This window comes from Lepus europaeus, chromosome 17 (assembly GCF_033115175.1).
Source record: "Lepus europaeus isolate LE1 chromosome 17, mLepTim1.pri, whole genome shotgun sequence".
Lineage (NCBI taxonomy): Eukaryota > Metazoa > Chordata > Mammalia > Lagomorpha > Leporidae > Lepus > Lepus europaeus.
This window is the reverse complement of record NC_084843.1, coordinates 61,921,246-61,942,714: the sequence shown is the minus strand read 5'-3', so window position 1 is coordinate 61,942,714 and position 21,469 is coordinate 61,921,246. Positions and strand designations below refer to the sequence as shown.

The 21,469-nt window shown below is 44.1% G+C and overlaps 1 protein-coding gene across 7 annotated transcripts in view; it reads right to left on the bottom strand.

Annotated features, from left to right (window-relative positions):
• Positions 1–21,469, bottom strand: part of NUDT13 (nudix hydrolase 13) — a 41,519-nt gene that overhangs the window by 4,089 nt on the left and 15,961 nt on the right. Inside the window, exons 1-8 of one of the 7 annotated variants that reach the window (XM_062215069.1) lie at positions 20,236–20,340; positions 16,851–16,939; positions 12,820–12,959; positions 10,545–10,679; positions 8,918–9,024; positions 6,081–6,206; positions 5,810–5,921; positions 3,555–3,709 (exon numbers count right to left, since the gene is read on the bottom strand). In XM_062215069.1, the coding sequence (XP_062071053.1) occupies positions 3,555–3,709; positions 5,810–5,921; positions 6,081–6,206; positions 8,918–9,024; positions 10,545–10,679; positions 12,820–12,959; positions 16,851–16,930 (855 nt within the window). In that variant the 5' untranslated portion in view covers positions 16,931–16,939; positions 20,236–20,340. The other 6 variants (XM_062215072.1, XM_062215071.1, XM_062215070.1 and 3 more) reach the window with 6 other exon arrangements.

Below are 21,469 nucleotides of genomic sequence, written 5' to 3'. Positions count from 1 at the left end.
AGTTAGACAGTGAGAGAGAGAGACAGAGAGAAAGGTCTTCCTTCCATTGGTTCACTCCCCAAATGGCCGCTATGGATGGAGCTACGCTGATCTGAAGCCAGGAGCCAGGTGCTTCTTCCTGGTCTCCCACGCGGGTGCAGGTGCCCAAGCACTTGAGCCATCCTCCACTGCCTTCTCAGGCCACAGCAGAGAGCTGGACTGGAAGAGGAGCAACCGGGACCAGAACCTGGCACCCCTATGGAATGCCAGTGCCGCAGGCAGATGATTAACCAAGTGAGCCACAGCGCCAGCCCCTGTCTCTTCTAACTCTGCCTTTCAAATAAATCTGTTACTCTTTTTTTCTAAGGATAAGGATTTTCCAAGGATAAGGATTAATGATAATCAGAATCATAGTATATTTTTTTGCAAAAATCAAACTAATGTAAACTTTGTCCACAGGAAGCTGAGATAGATTAGACATGCTATAAAAACCACACAACCGGCACTGTGGCATAGCGGGTGGGGCCACCACCTGCAGTGCTGGCATCCCGTATGGGTGCTGGTTTGAGTCCCAGCTGCTCCACTTCCGGTCCAGCTCTCTGCGTGGCCTGGGAAAGCAGTAGAAGATGGCCCAAGTCCTTGGGCTCCTGCACCTGCGTGGGAGGTCCAGAAGAGACTACTGGCTCCTGCTTTCAGATTGGTGCACCCCTGGCCATCACAGCCAACTGGGGAGTGAACCAGCAGATGGAGAACCTCTCTCTCTCTCTCCCCCTCTCTCTCTCTCTACTTCTCTTTCTACCTCTCCTTCTTTCTTTGTGTAACTCTTGACTTTAAAATAAATCATAAATAAATATTTTAAAACACACACACACAGACACACACACACAAGGTAGACCATAGCAGGCAGGAACCACAATGCCATCTCTCAAGATGCTACAGAAGATTTGGTGGCTAGCGCTGTGGAGCAGTGGGTTAAGCCATTGCCTGCAATGCTGGCATCCCACATGGGTACTGGTTCAAATCCTGGCTGTTCCACTTCTGCTCCAGCTCCCTGCTAATGTGCCTGAGAAGGCAGCAGAGATGGGCCAAGAACTTGAGCCCCTGTACTCACATGGGAGACCAGATGAAGCTCCTGGCTCCTGGCTTCAGCCTGGCCCAACCCTGCCGTTGCAGCCATTTGGGGAGTGAACCAGCAGATATAAGATCTGTTTCTTTCTCTGTCTCTCCCTCTCTCTGTAACCCTGCCTTTCAAATAAATCAAATCTTAAAAAAGTAGAAGAGTGAGAAGTTAGATAAGACAACATCTTGAGCAATAAGGCCAGTCCTGAAAACAGTTAAGTTAAATAATTTGTGTGCCCACTATATGTAAGATTCTCTCAAAATATGACAATGAAAGAGGAATTGTCTTATATAAATAGTGCTGAGAAAATTGGATATCCACATTCAGAAGAATGAAATTGAGTTGTATGTCAAACCAAGTTAAAAAAAAAAAATGCTCCAAAGGGATTAAAGACTTAAATGTAAAATCTGAGACAATACAACTCTTAGAAGAAAACTTGGAGGGGGCGGTGCTGTGGCACAGCAGGTAAAGCCGCTGCCTGCAGTGCCGGCATCCCATATGGGCACCAGTTTGAGACCCGGCTGCTCTACTTGCAGTCCACTCTCTACTATGGCCCGGGAAAGCAGTAAAAGTTGGCCTAAGTCCTTGGGCTCCTTGCATTGGCCTAGCCCAGCCCCTGGCCAATGTGGCCATTTGGGGAGTAGACCAGCAGATGGAATGCCTTTGCCTCTGCCTCTGTCTCTCCATAACTCTGCCTTTCAAATAATAAATAAATAAATCTTACAAAAAAAGGAAAACATACTGAATAAGCTTCTAGACACTTAACTGAGCAATGATTTCCTAGATACCACAACAGAAGCACAGGAAACAAAAGCAAAAATAGTCAGGTGGGATTACATCAGACTAAAAACTTCTGTAGAGCAAAGGGAGAAAAAAGGCAATCCACAAAATGGAAGAAAATATTTACAGACCATGTATCTGATAAAGGACTAATATATAAAGTACCTAAAGAACACCTACAACTCAAATCTAAAAAATAAAAAACTAGAAATAATGGGCAAAGGACTGGAAGAGGCATTTTTCAAAAGAAGACACACATATGGCTAAAGTATATGAAAAGTTGTTCAGCATCACTAATCAAGGAAATGCAAATCAAAACCATGAGATACCACCTCAATCCTGATAGGATAGTTATCATCAAAAATAAAGGACAACAAATGTTGGCAAGGATTTGGAGAAAAAAAGAACCCTTGCACACTGTTGTGGGGAATGTAAGTGGGTGCAGCCACAAAGAGAAATGAAAAGGAAATTTCCTCAAAAAATTAAAAATGGAATTATCAGGGCCGGTGTTGTGGCACAGCAGGTAAGCCACCCCTTGTGGTGCCAGCACCCGTATGAGTGCAGGTCTGAGTCCTGTCTACTCTACTCTCCATCCATCTCCTTGGTAATGCGCCTGGGAAAGCAGTGAAAGATGGCCCAGGTACTCGGGTCCCTGTACCCATGTGGGAGACTGAGATGGAGATCCAGGCTCCATGCTTGGCCTGGCCCAGCCCTGGCCACTGCAGCCATTTGGGAAGTGAACCAGTGAATGGAAGGTATCTGCTCCCCTCTCTCCTATAACTGCCACTCAAATAAATAAAAACCTTTAAAAAACAGAATTACATTTGATCAAGCAATCCCACTTTGGGATATATATCCAAAGGAATTGAAATCTGAATCCTGAGGATATGGGTAATTGTACTCCCACATTCATTGCAGCAGCGTTCACGGCAGCCAGGATATGTAAACAATCTAAATTATCCATCATGGACGAATGGATAAAGATGTGGTAAATAAATGCAATGGAATATTCAACTTTACAAAAAGGAAAACTGCATTTCAACAAAATGGATGAACCTGGAGGATATGCTACGTGAAATAAACTAGACACAGACAAAATCTGGATGAACTCACATGTGGAACCTCAATTGGTCAAACATAGAAACACAGTAGAATGGTGGTACCCAGGGTCTAGCAGAAAGGAGGAAATGGGGAGGTATTGGTTAAAGGGTATAAAGTTTCAGTTACGTAAAATATGTTGAAGAGCTGTACAACATAGGGCCTATCATTAATACTGTGTTGTTTATGTAAAATTTTTCTAAGAATAGATCTTATGTTAAGTGCTTTTATTGTGAAAAAGAAAAACCAAAGGGGATAGGAAGAAACTTGGATGCAATGAATAAATGTATAGCATAGGTATAATTTGATGGTATCAGAGGTGTATATTTATCTCCAAATTCATCAAATTGCATACATTAATTACAGCTTTTCTATGTCAATTGTACCTCAATAAAGTAGTTTAGAAATTGTCTCATAATGGGGAGATATACAGGGGAGAATGGTGATGGTTTACTACACTGCAAATTCCTTGGGGTTATAAGTCATACATTTTGTAATGTAAACCATGGTGGACATGATAGAGATGTAAGAAGCGAAGCCAAGGAAGCCTCACAGCATAAGGGAAACAAGAACTCACCTCTGTCTGCCCTGGCTTCACAGTTGCGTGACAAGCAATCATGAGAGAACAGTTAGGAAAAGGCCAGTGTTGGGATGTAGAGTACTGCAGGCTTTCCACTTCCAGTCCCACCTCTTCTGCAACTTCCCGACGAACAGCCTCTTCCACACTCTCACCTGCAAGCATTCAGAGTAATTCAGGACAGCCTGTTGCACGAAGTCTGTCATGTGTCTGTATCATGACAGCCCATTCTGAATGGGGTGCAAAACTTAGTGTCTATGAAGCGTCTTTAGGAGTGTCCTACACCTTTGAGTCGTTCCAACAATAGGAATCAAGTCTGGAGTTGGGTACTGAACTAATGCTTGAGCCTGCTAGGTTCGTTACAATGTGAAGTAAGGCTGGCAGTGGGGGAGGCCACTGCTGCCCACAAGGTTGCTAAAAATTCCACTTCCCACCATGTTCAAATTTTACCTCAATAGCTGGAAAAAAAAATGACCAAGCTATGAATAAATATTGAGTTGTAGTTGATATTACAGATGCTGAAATATTTAGGGAGACGTGTAATAATGTCCATAATTTGTGAATCAAGAAATAAGATGAACTGGTGGATGGTGTTACAGATTGAACAAAACTTGGCTCCTCAAACTCATGCAGATGTAAAGTCTTTTTTTTCTTAATTTGTATGTATCTCATAAATACATTAAGAACATAGTATTTCTTCCCACTGTACCTGCACCCCCAACTCTCCCTCTCCTCTTCCTCCCTCTCCTGTATGAGAAAGAAAAAAAAAAGAAAGAATGAAATTTAAAAAACTAAGAGAACTGTTCCTCAACAGTCTAGACAAGGACTGTTCTGTTACCGCTTCTCGAAGATGATTTTGCTTCCCCCTCTTCCTCTTATCCCTTCCTTTCTCCCCCTTCTTTCCTTTTAGAAATTTGATTCTTTAAAGAAGAACCCAAGCATGATACATCTTTTGTGAGCTCTTAGACATAACTATAACTTATGAGACGTAATATCTTCCATTTAATACACTAAAAGGAAGTGATTCTTCAGAACAAGTTTTACTATTAAGTCTCATGGTACAACTCTGGGGACAGAGGTCCTGAATGAGAACTTAGTGCACAGTGCCTCTTGTTGTTTTTTTAACAAATAACACTCTTATGTATGGCATAAGTGATCACCCAAGGCTCTTGACATGAGCTGCCTCGGTTATGGAAGCCTTTTAGATACAGTAGCTCGACAAAGCCATAAGCAAAGTGGAAGTTCTCTCCTCCCTTCAGAGAAAAGTACATCCTTCTTTGGTGGCCACTTCTTAAGTCTTCCTGTTATTTAAAGATTATTTGAAAGACAGAGTTACAAAGAGGCAGTGGGGGGGAGGTCTTCCATCCACTGGTTCACTCCCTAGATGGCCACAATGGCCAGAGCCCATCTGATCTGAAGCCAGGAGTCAGGAGCTTCTTCCAGGTCTCCCACATGCGTGCAGGGGCCCAAGGACTCAGGCCATCTTGTACTGCTTTCCCACGCCATAGCAGAGAGCTGGATCAGAAGAGGAGCAGCCAGGACTCGAACTGGTGCCTATATGGGATGCTGGCACTGCAGGCGGCAGCTTTACCCACTGCGCCACAGTGCTGGCCCCTCAATGTAAAGTCTTAATGTTAAGGGTGGATGGACTGAAGGTGGAGACTGATCTAATTATGGCCTGTGAGTGGTGGGTCTGGTGGCAGGTCCTTAGGTCGCTGGGGACTTGCCTCAGAAGGCAGTTCCTGAGGGACGGTTGCTTATTTAAGCTAAGTTTGGCCTTGCTTCTTTCTCTCTGCCTCCTGGCTTACCATGTGATTATGCTTCCGTTCCTGCCCCACCTCTGCCAGCCTCCACCAGACTCCAGAGTAACGGGACCACCCAGTGCTGAACTGTGTACCTCCAAACTGTAAGCAGAAGTATTCTTTTCTTTCCATGAAGCTCTTCTTCAGTATTTTAGTTCAAGTAACAAAAAGCTGACTAAAATACTAATCGGCAAATGAATGGCTATTTGATACATGAAATAAAAAGTTATGGAATCTAGGTGGTAGGCATAAAGGTGTTCACTGTATGATTCTCTCAAGTGTGCTGCATGTTTGAAAAATTTGCCTAATACTGGAAAGTTAGGATGTCAACGGTTTTCTTGATGTGACAAGGAAGAATGTGCTTGAGATTCCAAGCACCATGGCAACAGCAAAAAACACCTGTTAATAAGGCTTTAGGCCCTCCAGTGTCACCTGTTTATCCCCTGAACTTACCTATATCACAGAACCCTGCCAAGGCAGAGTACATTCCTTTGGGAAAGGAGCTCTGGCGGGCAAGCAGGCATCGGGTTCCATCTGACACCAGAGTGATCACCACGGGAGCCATCTAGGAGAGGGGGATGGAAACTGAGCCAGGGGCCCTTTAGGGCCTCTAGTGAACTGAAGGAATGCGTAAGAAGAGCCTTATAATTGTGTGGACTTCCTTCACCAGAACTGAGTAGCGCACGGCCTTCTGGGGTTACTGTCCCCTTGAAGCCCTGCTTACCTGTGGGTAATAGATGATGTTATTGAAAGGGCACACACGCTTGCTCCCTGCCATGTTCTTCTTGGTGGGCTGCCCACTTCTGCTGCAGAACTGGTGAGCATCATGCCAGCTGAGGAGAGCCTGAGCCTGGGAATACAAAGACATGCCTGGTTTTCATTTAGAAAGTTTGTGGGGCTCACCCAGATCGGCACTAGGCATGTTTCCAGAGCAGTGCACTGGGAAACGTCGGCGTCTTTCCAGCTTCACTACTTTCATTTTTTAAAAGATATGTGTTTGTTTGTTTATTTTGAAAGGCAGAGTTATAGTGAGGCAGGGGCAGAGAGAGAAAGAGGTCTTCCATCCACTGGTTTACTCCTCAGATGGCCGCAAGAGCCAGAGCTCTTGATCCAAAGCCAGGAGACTGGAGCATCTTCCAGGTCTCCCAGGCAGGTGCAGGGACCCAAAGACTTGGGCCATCTTGTACTGCTTTCCCAGGCCATAGCAGAAAGCTGGATAGGAAGTAGAGCAGCTGGGACTTGAATCGGTGCCCATATGGGATGCCAGCACTGTAGGCTGTGGCTTTACCTGCCACACCACAGCACCGGCCCCCAGCTTCGCTACTTTAAACGGTTACTAATTTAAACTTTAAGATAAGGAAACTATCTGAACATATTCCTCTAACATCAGAAATCTAAGTAAAGGAAAGCATATTTTAAAATGCATGATGAAGCCGGCACCGTGGCTTAACAGGCTAATCCTCCGCCTGTGGCACCAGCACAGGCACACCGGGTTCTAGTTCTGGTTGGGGTGCCGGATTCTGTCCCGGTTGCCCCTCTTCCAGGCCAGCTCTCTGCTGTGGCCCGGGAAGGCAGTGGAGGATGGCCCAGGTCCTTGGGCCCTGCACCTGTATGGGAGACCAGGAGGAAGCATCTGGCTCCTGGCTTCAGATCAGTGAGATGTGCCGGCCACAGCGGCCATTGGAGGGTGAACCAACAGCAAAAAGGAGGACCTTTCTCTCTGTCTCTCTCTATCACTATTCACTCTGCCTTAAAAAATTAAAAAAAAATGCATGATGAAGTTTTTAAAAAAAATTTATTGAAGTATACAAGTTTCATATATACAGATTTAGGAACAGAGTGATAATTCCCATCCTACCCTCTCTCCTGCCCAAGCTCCAACCCTTTTTCCTCCTCCCTCTCCCGTTCCCACTCTTAAGTTTTACAAAAATCTACTTTCAGTTTACTTAATGACCATAAAGTTAACACTACACTGTGGCTGGTGCTATGGCGCAATGGGTTAAAGCTTGCAAGGCCGGCATTCCACATGGGTGTCAGTTCAAGTCCCAGCTGCTCATCTTCCAATCCAGCTCTCTGCTGTGGCCTGGGAAAGCAGTAGAAGATGGCCCAAGTGCTTGGGCCCCTGCCCCATGTGGGAGACCCAGAAGAAGCTCCTGGCTTCTGGCTCCTGGCTTCAGATCAGCTCAACTCTGGCTGTTGTGGTCATTTGGGGAGTGAACCAGTGGATTGGAAAACCTCTCTCTGGCTCTACCTCTCTCTGTAACTGTCTTTCAAATAAATAAAAATAATAATAATTAAAGTTAACCCTACACCAAGTAAAAAAAGTTCAACAAGTAGTATGAAAAAAAAACAAACACTGTTCCTCAAGAGATAAGGGCTGTATACAAGACGATGAGTTATTTAAAACATGTAAGAGTGTGAGTGTCCGGTGCGTTAGTTAAGCTGCTGTTTGGAACACCATATCGCACACTGGAGTGCAGGGTTCAGATTCTGGCTCTGCTGTGCATTCCAGCTTCCTGCTAGTGTGCACCCTGGGAAGCAGCAGGTGATGACTCAAGTAGCTGGGTCCCTGCCAACCATGTGGAAGACCAGGACTGAGTTCCTAGCTCCTGGAGGCGTTTGGGGAATGAACCCATGTATTAGAGATCTCTCTGTCTCTCCATCTTTTAAATACATGAATGTCAAAATTTTTTAACATAAAATATTTATGAATGCCCATGTACTCGCTACCCAGTTGAAAAAGAAAATCTTTCCAGTATAGTTCGACATCTCCTCATATATTCCTTCCCAACAGAGTTCAAAACTTTTTTTTTCCAATTACAAACTGTTTAGAGGTCTCCCTTTAGAGTAAATGGAATGGGGCTAGCATTGTGGCATAGCAGGTGAAGTAGCTTCCTGCAATGCCTGCATCCTATGTAGGTGCTGGTTTGTGTCCCACTCCTCCACTTCTGATGTAGCTCACTTCTAATGGCCTTGGAAAAGAAGCAGAAAATGGCCCAAGTACTTGGTCCCCTACACCCGCAAGGAAGATCCTGAAGAAGCTCCTAGCTCCTGGCTTTAGCCTGGACCAGCCCTGGCTATTGTGGCCATCTGGGGAGTGAACCAGCAGATGGAAACATTCTCTCTCTCTCTCTCTCTCTTTGACTTTCAAATAAGTAAATCTTAAAAAAAAAAAAAAAGTAAATGGACTATCAAAACACTTAAGCAAGAGAAATCTGAGGCTGGGAAAACAGGTCATTAAGGCAATGTAAAATTATCCGCAAAGGAAAAGCACGATGGTGGATGTTATGCTGTGGACATTAAAAGTGTTTATGAGGCCGACAGAGTACTGTCATAGATTTGCAGTCTTTAAGAGGAAGTGGTTTTGACAGCAGTTCTGCCAAAAACACAAGCACAAGAAGAGCGAGCCATCTTCCCATGGCACCCTGCCAAAACCTGTAGGAAGACCTCTGGTCTGCAGGAGAAGAGATCACTGTGACCCCAGCCTTGTGTATGCACTCACGGATGTGCCCATACATCACACTATTAAGTTTTCTACAGAAGTGAGAATTCAGAGTGTACCGTGAACAGCAGGGAGACGTCCTTCATGTCCATCTGGAAGAGGGCCTTCCTCAGCTCAATGAAAGACCCCTGGAGCTCCGTCTCCATTTGAGATTTCTGCAAGGAGGCTAGAAAATTGGCAAAGAGGAAAATCAGACAATTGTCAAACAGACTTTGCCACCAGGCCCCTCTCCAGTCTATCCTGTTTCCCAAACTAGCCTAATAAGACTCAGCTGGGGAAAATAAAAATCTATAGGTTCTCAAGCCGTACCTGGAGGTGCAGAAGCAGCAGGTGTGGAATGAGGCCCAGAACTTTTTATTTTTTTCTTAACAAGCACCAGGTGTTTCTTATATTCAGGCCAGTTTGGGAAACATTATAGCATTTCTCAGTATCCTCTTCAGGGCAGTAAGAATATTTGCATTAGCCACACGTTATCCCTGGAAAAGAGATGAAATGGGACCTTAAAGCTTCTGTCTGACCTCCACTCCAGCATCATCACTTCTATGCCCAGATCTTTAAAAAGAGAAGGAAAGCCGGATAGGGGCAATGAACCTATAGCAACGTGGTTCCCAAATGGAGGTCTGAGGACCGAGAAATACTCCATGGGAACATTTTTATTTGCCTGCATTGTTAAGAGAAAATTAAAAAAAAATCAGGCCGGTGCTGCGACTCACTAGGCTAATCCTCCGCCTTGCGGCACCGGCACACCGGGTTCTAGTCCCGGTCGGGGTACCGGATTCTGTCCCAGTTGCCCCTCTTCCAGGCCAGCTCTCTGTTGTGGCCAGGGAGTGCAGTGAAGGATGGCCCAGGTGCTTGGGCCCTGCACCCCATGGGAGACCAGGAGAAGCACCTGGCTCCTGCCATCGGATCAGCGCGGTGCGCCGGCTGCAGCACGCCAACCACGGCGGCCATTGGAGGGTGAACCAATGGCAAAGGAAGACCTTTCTCTCTGTCTCTCTCTCTCACTGTCCACTCTGCCTGTCCAAAAAAAAAAAAAAAAAATGATGGCATGCCGGCGCTGCGGCTCACTAGGCTAATCCTCCACCTTGCGGCACCGGCACACCGGGTTGTAGTCCCGGTCGGGGTACCGGATTCTGTCCCGGTTGCCCCTCTTCCAGGCCAGCTCTCTGCTGTGGCCAGGGAGTGCAGTGGAGGATGGCCCAAGTGCTTGGGTCCTGCACCCCATGGGAGACCAGGAGAAGCCCCTGGCTCCTGCCATCGGATCAGCGCAGTGCGCCGGCCGCAGCGTGCCAACCGCGGCGGCCATTGGAAGGTGAACCAACGGCAAAAAGGAAGACCTTTCTCTCTGTCTCTCTCTCTCACTGTCCACTCTGCCTGTCAAAAAAAAAAAAAAAATGATGGCATGAATCTTAAAACATCTTCTATGAAACATTTAAGATATAAAGTATATAAAGGTACAGAGAATTTATAAACATGTGTACCCACAACTTAGTTTAGAAAATTAATGTCTTATTGTGTTTTAAATGGTGATAGTAGGTGATAGTATTTTTATGTCTTACTTGAAATAAAATAAAGTTCATCACCTTTCTGTATTCTCCAAATTTTGAAAAACATTTTTCATTAGTATGTGAGATCCACAGGTCTGAGAAGTGCTGGGCAGTGCTCAGTAGGAGCACTGGTACGTACTGCTTACGGCAGAGGAGCTATTCAGTCCTAGATCCAGGGCAAACCATGCTTCCTGCTGTTCAGAGCATCCAATCAGCACGGAATCTTCTATCCTCTGTGTATCCTGGCCACACTTCTCCAGGAGCTTTTCCAACTCTTCAGAAACAAAAGGGCTTCAATTAAATCACTACACCCATGTTCGTCCCACAGGAAATCATCTACTTCAGCTTAAAGCAGGTTCACAGTTACTCAATGCTATCCAGGGGTGTCTGTGCCAAAACTTCCCTCGGATACCGAAACCTGTAGATGCTCAAGTCCCTTATATAAAATGGCATACTAGTCCCTTATATAAAATGCCATACAATTTACATCCTCCCATAAACTTTAAATAATTTCTAGATTGCTTATAATACCTAAGACAATGTAAATGCTATGTCAATATTTGTTGTATTGTTTAGGGAGTAATGACTACAAAAACCATACATGCTTAGTACAGATGTGATTTTTTAAAAGGAAAGACCTAATTTTTAATGTAAATCCTACACCATTTTTTAAATTTATTCATTGACTTGAAAGACGGAACAAGATATTCCATCTGCTTGTTCAGTCCCCAAATGCTGGCAGAACCAGAACCCTGAACTCAGGTACTTAAGCCTTCACTGGCTGCTTCTCAGAGGTGTGCATTAGCAGGAAACTGGAACAGAAGTGGAGCCAGGACTGGAACCCAGCCATTCACAATGTAGCTGTTCACGTCTCAACCACTGTGCCAAACACCTGCCTCAGGTGCAATGTTTTCCCCAAATATATTCAGTTTGCGGTTGGTTGAATCCAGAGGTGCAGGACAGTAGATATGGAGGGTCTGCTGTTCTTGGTTTAAAGTCACTGCCCTGAAGCTAATTACTGTGCACTCTTGATCTAATCACTTCACCTAACTAGGCCTCCGTGTCTCCTTCAACAGTCTGAGCAATTAAGATCAAACAAGGAATCCTGAGTAATACTGTGTTACTCTAGGATTGTATGATGCAAGGAACATATTCTCTAGTTCGTAAGTTGCACGATGGTTACATTAGTAAGGCACTGAAAACAATAAGTATCACAACATAAAATAGAAGAGGCCAATCCAGTTCTAGAATTAGCCTCCAGAGTGTGCTGCTTTTGTGGGCCAGGGTGTTACTCACATCTGAAATTCCATCTGTCAGAGGTAAGTATTGTGTAGACAGTAAACTTGTCCCTGTGCATGTAGGACTTATTAATTTGTTCATAACAATGCTTAGCACCTTATGCACTACTGCAAACTACCTATCCGAGAACGTCAACATCTGACCCCAGGGGGAAATCCACTGGCAAAATCCACTAGTCAAAAGTTATCCAGGATATGGTGATAGCAAATAGAACTGAAATATAAGGGCCAGCTTTGTGGCGCAGTGGGTCAAGCTGCTGCTTGGAACACAGGCCTCCCAGCTGTTTCTGATCCAGCTTCCTGCTGATGTGCCTGCGAAAGCAGGGGATGATGGCCAAGTACTTGCACCCCTGCCACTCACGTAAGAGACCAGGATGGAGTTCCTGGCTTCTGGCTTTGGCCTGGCCCAGACCTGGCTGTTGTGGCCATTTGAAGACCCAACCAGCAGGTAGAAAACGAATCTCTCTCTGTCTCTGTCTCTATCTCTTTCCTTCCAACCTCCACTCCCATTATTCTGCCTTTCAAATAAATGAATCAGTAAATCTTTTAGAAAAAAAAAGTAGGCCCATCATATAAAAAAAATAGTTCAAAAGCATTTCTAAAAATCTGATAGTATTTTGAATGCCAAATGCCAGTAGCTTAGATGGCTGTACTTATAAATACTGAAAGAGTTCAGAAAACAAATTTACGTTAATTCACTTTTAATTTTGACCCTTTTCATAAAAATGAAGTTCTATAGCAGATGAGGCTGGAAGTCCCCAGTCTAAGGCTGGAAATCGCCAGGGTTTTAGACTCGTTTAGTCATACAGTCTTTTCACAACTACTCGGTTCTGCCGTTACAGCGCAGATGCAACCATAGACAACACATAAGCAAATGCGCAAGACTGTGTAAAAAAAAGTACTTATAAAACAGCAGTTTACTGAGCCCTGGTTTAAGGCATTAGTGGTTCATATCATAATCCTTTTGACTGGAGAGCTAGGGTCCATACAATAAATTATTAATTGACAGAAGCAGCTACACAAGTGTGAAAAATTGAAAAGTTCAAGGAGCTGTCTTTACAGAATCAGTATGAACTACATGGTAGCCATGAATCCAGGGGTCCACTGTGGGCTTACCTAACAGGCTGACCCGGGGGGCCACGTAACGACGCTCTGACGTTTGAAGCAAAGGAGCCAGGCGGTGAAAGAGGTAAAAGGCTCCTGTCTGCTGGGCTTTTTTACACGCATCGTCGTCTTCCTTCAGTTCAAATAGGTACCTGCGTTGGGGAAATAATTAAACCATTACAAAAATCACACTTGGTTATCTTTTAAAATTTTATTTGTGTATTTTATTTGAGAGAGAGACACAGAGAGAGTTCCCATCTGCTGATTCACTCCCTAAATGCCGGCAACAGCTGGGGCTGGGCCAGCCCAAAGCCGCAAGCTGGGAACTTGATCCAGGTCTCACCCGTGAGTGGCAGGGACCCAGCTACTTCAACCCTCATCACCTGCTGCCTCCAGGATGGGTATTAGCAGGAAGCTGGAATGGGGGGGGGGGGGGTGGCATCAGGACCGGAACCCAGGCATTCTGATACGGGAGGCAAGTGGTGGCTGAACTGCTAGGCCAAACATCCGCCCCCACACTTGGTAATCTGTGGGTTTTCTCCTGCATCTGTGTATTACCTCAGTTATTTCTCTTTATTTACATTTGAATTTTCTTCCCCTCCAAAAAAATTTGTTTTTGAAATAGATACAAGCAATCATTCGTTCCCTCCTCTGCCCTAGTACATATCTGGCCCATACTTCTGCGGTTGCACGATTGTGGTACTATTTGTTTGTTTATCTGTCTCCCCTGCAAGACTCTGAGCTCCTTAAGGGCAGGGTCAGCCTTACACAGCTCTGTACCTCAATAATTAGCATACTGAATGGCTCAATTCAATAAATATTTATTGAGTTTAACTTCAAAGGTAGAAAATATTTACTGAATTGAACCTCAAGATACTTTGCCAATATTACACTGTGAAGCAAGAATTGACATGCAATGGAGTGAGAGGAAAACAAGTACAGTGATACAACATCAACCATAGGGGCCCAACGTTGTGGCACAGCAGGTTACGCTGCCAGCTGCAGTGCCAGATTCCCATATGCGCATGGCTCAAGTCCTGGCTGCTCCACTTCCGGTCCAGCTCCCTGCTAATGCACCTGAGAAAACAGTAGAAGATGGCCCAAATCCTTGGGCCCCTGCACCCACGTGGGAGACCCAGAAGAAGCTCCAGGCTCCTGGCTTTGGATCACTTTGGGGAGTGAGCCAGCAGATAGAAGAACCTCTCTCTCTCTCTCTCTCTTTCTCTCTCCTTTCTCCTTCTCTCTTACTGTCTCTGTCTTTCAAATAAATGAATAGATCTTGAAAGAAAGAGGAGGGGAGGGAGGGAGGAAGACTGGGAGAGAGGGAGGGAGGGAGGGAGGGATGGAGGGCGGTTTAGGTACATCCCTTCAAGTGCCTTGGGAAAGCCAGGTGTAATGGTGACTGAGGCAGATTCTCCTGGGGCCTCGGCATTATCTGTTTTTACCGGTCAGAAGCCCTAAATCAGACTTGGGGGTACATAGTGTATTCTGTCAAGTATATTTACGGATGTTTTCTATAAGAGCTGTGAAATTACTAGTAGGCAAAGTTGACTCAACGTGAGAATACAAAGCAAAATGACAAAGGCTCCCCAGTGGCATCCTTAGAAACATGGTATGATCAAAGGGGTTTCAGTGAGCTCTGTGTTAATAGAAGACAAAAGAAACTTGATCTTTTAAGACTCCTGATATTTTTAAACTTATTTTGAGTGACTGCAGCCCCCTGGGGTACAAACTCGATACATGTCTAAGGAGAGACATGTGCCACTCAGAAATTACCAAATATAAACAACAGAACAAACACTGCTGCCTTCCGAAAAGAGAGGCACAACCTGTGCTTTGCCCTAATGACCCTCAAAAGCAAAACACCTGCAACACCACCCAGGTTCAGGGTTACACCCAGGCAGGGCCTCACTAGAGACTGAGACACACAAGTGCCTTACACGCTTCTCAGTGAGGAACTCCTCCCTTCCATTATGCTAGGATTACCAAGACTGCAAATATTCAGATTACTTTAATTTTGTGTTTTCTTACGTGACAATAAAAACAGTCATTCTTTAAAACACAGAAAGACGATGATCAGTTTTTTAAAAAGGGAAACCATCCACCATCCCACTACTCAGAGCTGATCATTGTTCACTTCTGCACTTCAGAGTGATCATGCCACACAGGGTTTTGCCTCTTACTCATTTTGCATGAACTTTTTAAAGACCTTGCATATACCTGGCTTTCACAATTATCTGCACCAAAATGCGAAATTTTTAATTCCATTCTTCCACAAAGTTTTTTTTGTACTTTCATATTATGTACCAATACACATGTGGGTATATTTAGAATCAACCATATCTACTCATTTGCAGCCTTTTTCCTTAAACAAACAAAAAAAAAAAACATTTTTTCACATAATAAAACATTCTGTGTTGATAGGCTAGAATTCTTTTCTCATGATTTTGGTTCACTTTTAAATATATTTAGTCACGTCAACATATTTCTTAGACTGCTCGATAATTCTGCTTTTATTCTGAGTCTCAATCTGAGAAAGTGCAGACAACCGAGAAGTCCAACAAAATCTAAAACAAGGATTGCAACTGTGTTATTTGCTCACTCTTGCTCAGGTAGGATTGTATGTTTATACCCCTCTAAGTTTTGCACTGGGCGCTCAAGTTTGGCAGGGCCTTCTGTGGGGGAAGCCATGGTTGGGTGTGTTCCCCTCCTAAGGGGTTTTACAACTGTATTTACATTTTAGCTTTGCAAGGTGTTCCTGGTGATTATTGGGTCAGGATTACAAATTAAACTCCTTCCTTAGGTTGGGGGTTCTCAGACCACAATACATAGATGGTGTAACTATCTATTAATTAGATTTTTATTTGTTTATTTGAGAGGCATAGATACATGGAGAAAAGGAGAGAGCCCCTCTCCTTTGTTTCACTCCCCAAATGCCAGAAACTGGAAACTCAATGCAGGTCTCCCAAGTGGGTGGCACTAACCCACTTACTTTAGCCATCATGGCTACCTCGCAGGGTCTGCTTTAGCGGAAGTTAGGAACTGGAGAATGGGATCAAACCCAGGCACTGCAATGTGGGACGTGGGTGTTCTAACTGCCGTTTTAACTGCTAGGCCAAACAACTACCCCAGATGATTTAAATTTAACCTCTTAGACTTAAAACAGCTGGTTAGTGATTTTTTTTTTAATTTATTTAATTGAAAGAGTTACTGAGAGAGTGGACGGGGAGAGACAGAGAGATGTTCCATCTACTAGTTCACTCCCCAAATGGCCACAACAGTTGGGGCTGGTCCAGGCTGAAGCCAGGAGCCTAGAACTCCATCTGGATCTTCCACGAGAGTGGCAGGGGCCCCAGGTACTTGGCTCAGCCTCTGCTGCTTTCTCAGGCCATTACTAGGGAGCTGGACTGGACATGGAGCAGCTGGGTACAAAGTGGTGCCCATATGAGATACCGGCGCCACTGGTGGCAGCTTGACTCACTACTCCAAGTGCCGGCCCTAGGTTAGTGATTTCAAATTTCTCCAGGCTACAGTAAAAGTCCTTTAATCATCTTCTGTGTTGTAGGTTTTTTTTTTTTTTTTTTTTTTTTTCTGGTCTCACTTTAAATGAAATTTACTTCTTTGGTTGGACAGGGGGTGGGGTTGTAGTTATTACCTTATTTTCAAGAACCTTCACGAAATATCCAGTGTCATTTTTATAGGTTTACTATTCCATCGTGAATGTACTTGATTTAGTTTCACTGCTACTGTTCATGTACTCAGCAGTACTTTGGTGCCTGTTATATGTCAGGTCCTGTCTTATGCACTACCGGTACCACAATGGAAAAGACAAAGCCTTTACGTAATAGAACCTATGTACAAGTGTGAGACATTTGATATTAGAAATTTAGTTTAGACATTTTCAAATTATAAACAATATGCAATGAACATCATTATGGGTAATTTTATCACACGTGACGAATCTTCAAGACTGAGATACTTAGATTTTATAACTTAATAGGCCAAAGGTACACTAATCAGAGCTCAGGTTGTTCAAAACTCACCGTGTCTTAGTGACATAGGTTGACAGCAGCCTAAAGCACCCAGATTTGCTCCTCCAAGCTACTCCACAGTACAGGGACATTATCAGGCCCTTAGAGAAAAGAGGAGTTAAAACCAAAGAATCATCATATGCAAGTTCAAGTTGTGGATCACCAAGAGGGTTCTATTTTAAGTCAGGGTAGGATCATTTTGTAAGAGTAAGGAAAGAGCTACTGAATAGGACTCAGGTGATGGGATTTCTAAAACACATTTCTACCTCTAACCAGCTATGGGATCGCCCCTTCACAGCATTTGTTTGCTAATCTACAGAAGTGAAACCTCTTCCACCTGCCTAATAGACTGTTGTGAGGAATCAGCTAACCAGCCACAAAAAATCTGTGCTCCTCCCTCAAACTGTGGGAGGTGTCCAGGTAGCCAAAGCCTAGATCTCCCTCCTCCCTTGTAGCTAGGCAGGTAGAAGTCTGGGTCTTAGTGGAAAGTGAGTGGAAGTGACATGGATCTCTTCAGGGCTGCTGTAGTTAAGAAACAGGGATGTCTTCTCCATCCTTTTTTTTTTTTTCCCTTCTGCTTGAAGACTCCCAGATGAAAGGCCGAGCCATTAGGTGCTGCGGCTGGATCCTTCAGCCGTTACATGGAGAAAAGCCGCCCACAAACCTGAGACCGCTGCAGTGGGCCATTTGTGCATGGGAAATAAAGTTCCTGCATAGGAAGCCACTGGCGTTTTGAACGTCACGTGCTGCAGCAGCTGGGGTTACCCTGGCTGATACGTCACAGGCCCGTGTGATCTGCAGAGCCACAAAAACGGGGCCCCTGGGAGCGAAGTAAGGGGAATCCCGCAGATAAGAAAACGCTGAAATCATGGAAAGGCACCTAGGGAAAGGCACATGGGCCCAAGGTACTTTCTGGGTTTTTTTTTTTTTGGGAGTTCATTGGGAAAGGAAAAAATCTGGTATCTAAAGAATCTATCTGGCAGAAAATAGTTCTTTTTAAATTATGAATCAGTTAAGAATTTCCTTCCCCATGAAAAGTGCCTTTTACAGCCTCAGTAAAAAAGTCAAGGACGTCCATTGAAAAAATTAGAAAACCAGTGCAGCTAAACAGCAGCCCCCTCGACTGTATTCCCAGGGGAAGCAAGCTGTGACACAAAGCCACCAGGGAGAGCGAAAGTTCAGTCCTACTTCTTGGTTGCATAATTATGAGTCACTGATGACTAATACTTGGATAGTTTTGGCTACAACCTATGTCCTAGCCAAGGGTGAAATATATTTAGCAAATGAGATTCAACAAAGTACTTACTAAGTACTGACTTTATGCAAGTTTCCGTAAGGAGCCCAAAAATGTACAGAATGAAATTCCCTACCCTCAAGAACTGCAGCAGAAGATAGAGAACAAACAGCTAACTTCACACAGGCAGTATGCGATGTTTGGGTGGCAAAGCATTCTTTGAGAGAGCATTAAAGTATAATTCCTAGTTTAATAACCCAAGGGCCTATATGATATTCTGTAATAAATGTATTTAAAGTTAATACTTCTGGCTCTTACGTAACTCAGGGAAGGTACAGTATTTTGGGAGATTAAATGTTAAGTAAGAAGCTCTTCACCTCACAGTCCCACATCTAGGAATTTATCCTAGGAAGGAAAGGATATGTAATAAGAATGTTAATAAAAAATTATGATAAATGGAATAATAAACAGCTGTTAAGAAATAAACAATGACATAACAGCCAAAAGTATATTTGTGGTAAAAGGGAAAGATATTCAGAATACATTAAGTAAGAAAAGCAAGGAGGGTGTGGGTCAGAGGGTGCAAAGTCTCAGGATGAATGTTTGCAGGGATCTGCCGAGTGGCAGATGACAATTAGTGATAAGAATGATAATAAAAATAATATAATAATAATATCATATTGAGTACATGAAAATTACTAAGAGAAAAGATCTTAAATGTCCTTACCACAAAAAAAAGCTAAGTTTGTGAGGTGATTAATATGTTAATTAGCTTGATTTACATTTCATAATATACACATGTAGCAGAACATCATCTTCAACACTGTAAAGAGATACAGCTTTCATTTGTCAATGGTACTTTAATTAAGCTGGAGGAACAAAAAAGCAAATGATATTTGATTGGCTACCATGAGCTCATTAATTCACAAAGAGAGGCACACGCACGTCCAAGTTCGCATCAGTGGGATGCATACTTGTTGCTATCTTTCAAGTGACTGGAAGCACACACCACACTGCCAACAGCGACTCACTTAGGGGGGTGGGACGGAGACCAGAACTGAAAAGGAGCTTTGTGATTTTTTACTTCATTCATTTCTATACTTAAGGCTTATTCACTTAGGTACTTTTTTCATTTCTGAACTGGAAAAATGTTTAACCACGTGTACACACTTCTTTGAAGATGAAAGTATGGAGAGACGGGAGTTCCTGGGCCCAGTGCTCAGTGAGCCTGTTTCCGGGGCACCGTTCACATAAACACCTCACCACATTCCCTGCGAGCCAAGGCAGTGAATCCATCCCTTTGGCATATTTCTTGGAGCCTGGGAACTGCAGGAACTGTGTGGCTGTAGTTATGACTACGGAGGAGGCGCGTGGCTCACTGCGCTGGCCCTCTCGCTTTGCCCCGTGTCTGGTACTGTATCCACCTAAGCCGCAGGGATTACCACGGCCTGCTGACTCAGGAGCTGGTGGGCACAGAGCTCTTCAAGTTCTGTTTTAAAGTGCAAAGTCTGATAGAGAGGAAAGGTAACGTGGTAACATTCCATTTAAACGTATGTAGATGAGTTAATGTTATATATTAATAACATTACATGTAAGTATAAGAATTCATCTCATGTTTATTTTACTAAAAACTATTAAATGATAGGGCAAGGTCCTTAAGAGGAACCGTTTTTCTCTGAAACGTCTGTAGCAAACGACTCACACGTGCTTTTTATTCTGTTCATCTTCCCAGAAGAAAGATTAATTTATAAAGCATAGCAGCAAGACAGAAGCCAGTCTCCTCTCTTCGTGCCTGTGTGCACGTGGAGGAGGCCAGGTGGGGCTTGGGAGAGGCCTCTGTGAGGACGGAGTGCACCCCTGGAGACGGCTGGGAAACACACAGCAGGCCTCGCTGAGCAGTGTGTGCCCGGCTTCCAGAACAATTCTTTTTCTTCCCTTTACTCAAAAATCAAGGCACAGCGTGAGAAGTCAGGCAGTTCCAGTTTTAAACATCTCTCCAAAGTAGTATCAGAAAATACTTAGCTGCGGTTACAGAGTGCAAAGCTGTGGTCATTGCCCGGGTCTCTCGGAGACCAAGGCACAATTGTACAGCGCGACTGTGCAGCCCTGGAAAAGCCTTTCTCCACGGAGAATCAGAACAGGTTTCCGTTTCGCTGTACTCACTCTGGAATCTTGTGGGGGCACCTTCCTAGGCCTCAAGAATCAGCAGAAGTCAGGAAATTCCAAACGTTCAAGTTCAAACAGCTTCCCTTTCCTGGAGGAATTCTTGCTGCTTCTGCCACACTTCCCAGAATCCTCCTGCAGGTGCACTCTGGGAAATGTAGTTTCCTTCTCAATGCCTGCTGCTAAACCCTCCAAAGCAGTTGCAACAGCTAGTTCTGCCTTTTATATAGATATACATACACAAACCAACCAGCCTGGTTCTCTCCAGAATCCTCCTGGATATGAACTCTGGGAATTGTACTTCAACTCCCAGCGTGCTGCTGTGTCCTCCAGCTGCAAAGTTGTGGCTATCAAAAGCATGATCTTCTAACCTATGATCTTGTTACCAAGAGAACTACCATGCTGTTGGAGAAAGCAGAGGAATAGGAGATCCATCTTTAAATAACAATTATAAAGTCATTAAACCTACCTTCAAAACAAAAGGTATATATGATGGGGGTGGGAAGCAGATACCTTTTAACCTTTCTGTGTTTCTAGTTCTGTTTCCATCCACCCACTGTAAAACCAGCTCACATTTCCTAAACGTCTGAAGGATAGGACTTTGTCTAGAAACGTTTGAGTTTTATGGGAGAATCCATGATCAAGCAGGGAACTAGCATTCCATGTGACCGAAAGCAATGTTATCCTGTGTTACAGGCACAGGATACAGCAGGGAACAAAACATTAAAATCTCTGTCTTCATGTATCTTATATCCTATGGGAGAAAACAAACACATGAATGTGGTTTCAAGTGCTAGGGAGAAAATAAAATTAAGTGGAGGGATGACTTTGTTAGGATATTCAGCTTCTGAAGGAGGAGATGGGGGAAGCCATGTGGGTATCTAGAGGAAGAGATTTTTAGACAGAAGAAAATGAGCACATGAAGGGCCCCAGGGCGAGAATATGCCTGCAGTTTTGAGGAAAGACTAGGACAGGGTATGGCAAGTAGAGCTTGTGTCAAACAGTACCCAGACATCAGACCACATAGGCCCTTACAAGGCTTAAAATTCTTATAAAGCCATTGTACTGCGTTTGGCTTTTATTCTGAGAGAGATGTCACAAAGAGTTTGATCAGGACAGTGGATGATGTGACTTAGAATTTTTACAAAAAACCCTCTGTGTGGAGGTTGGGCTGTAGGGGATAAGGGTTATGAAATCCTGTCTGTATTGGTATGCACTGGATTACGAGGGAAGG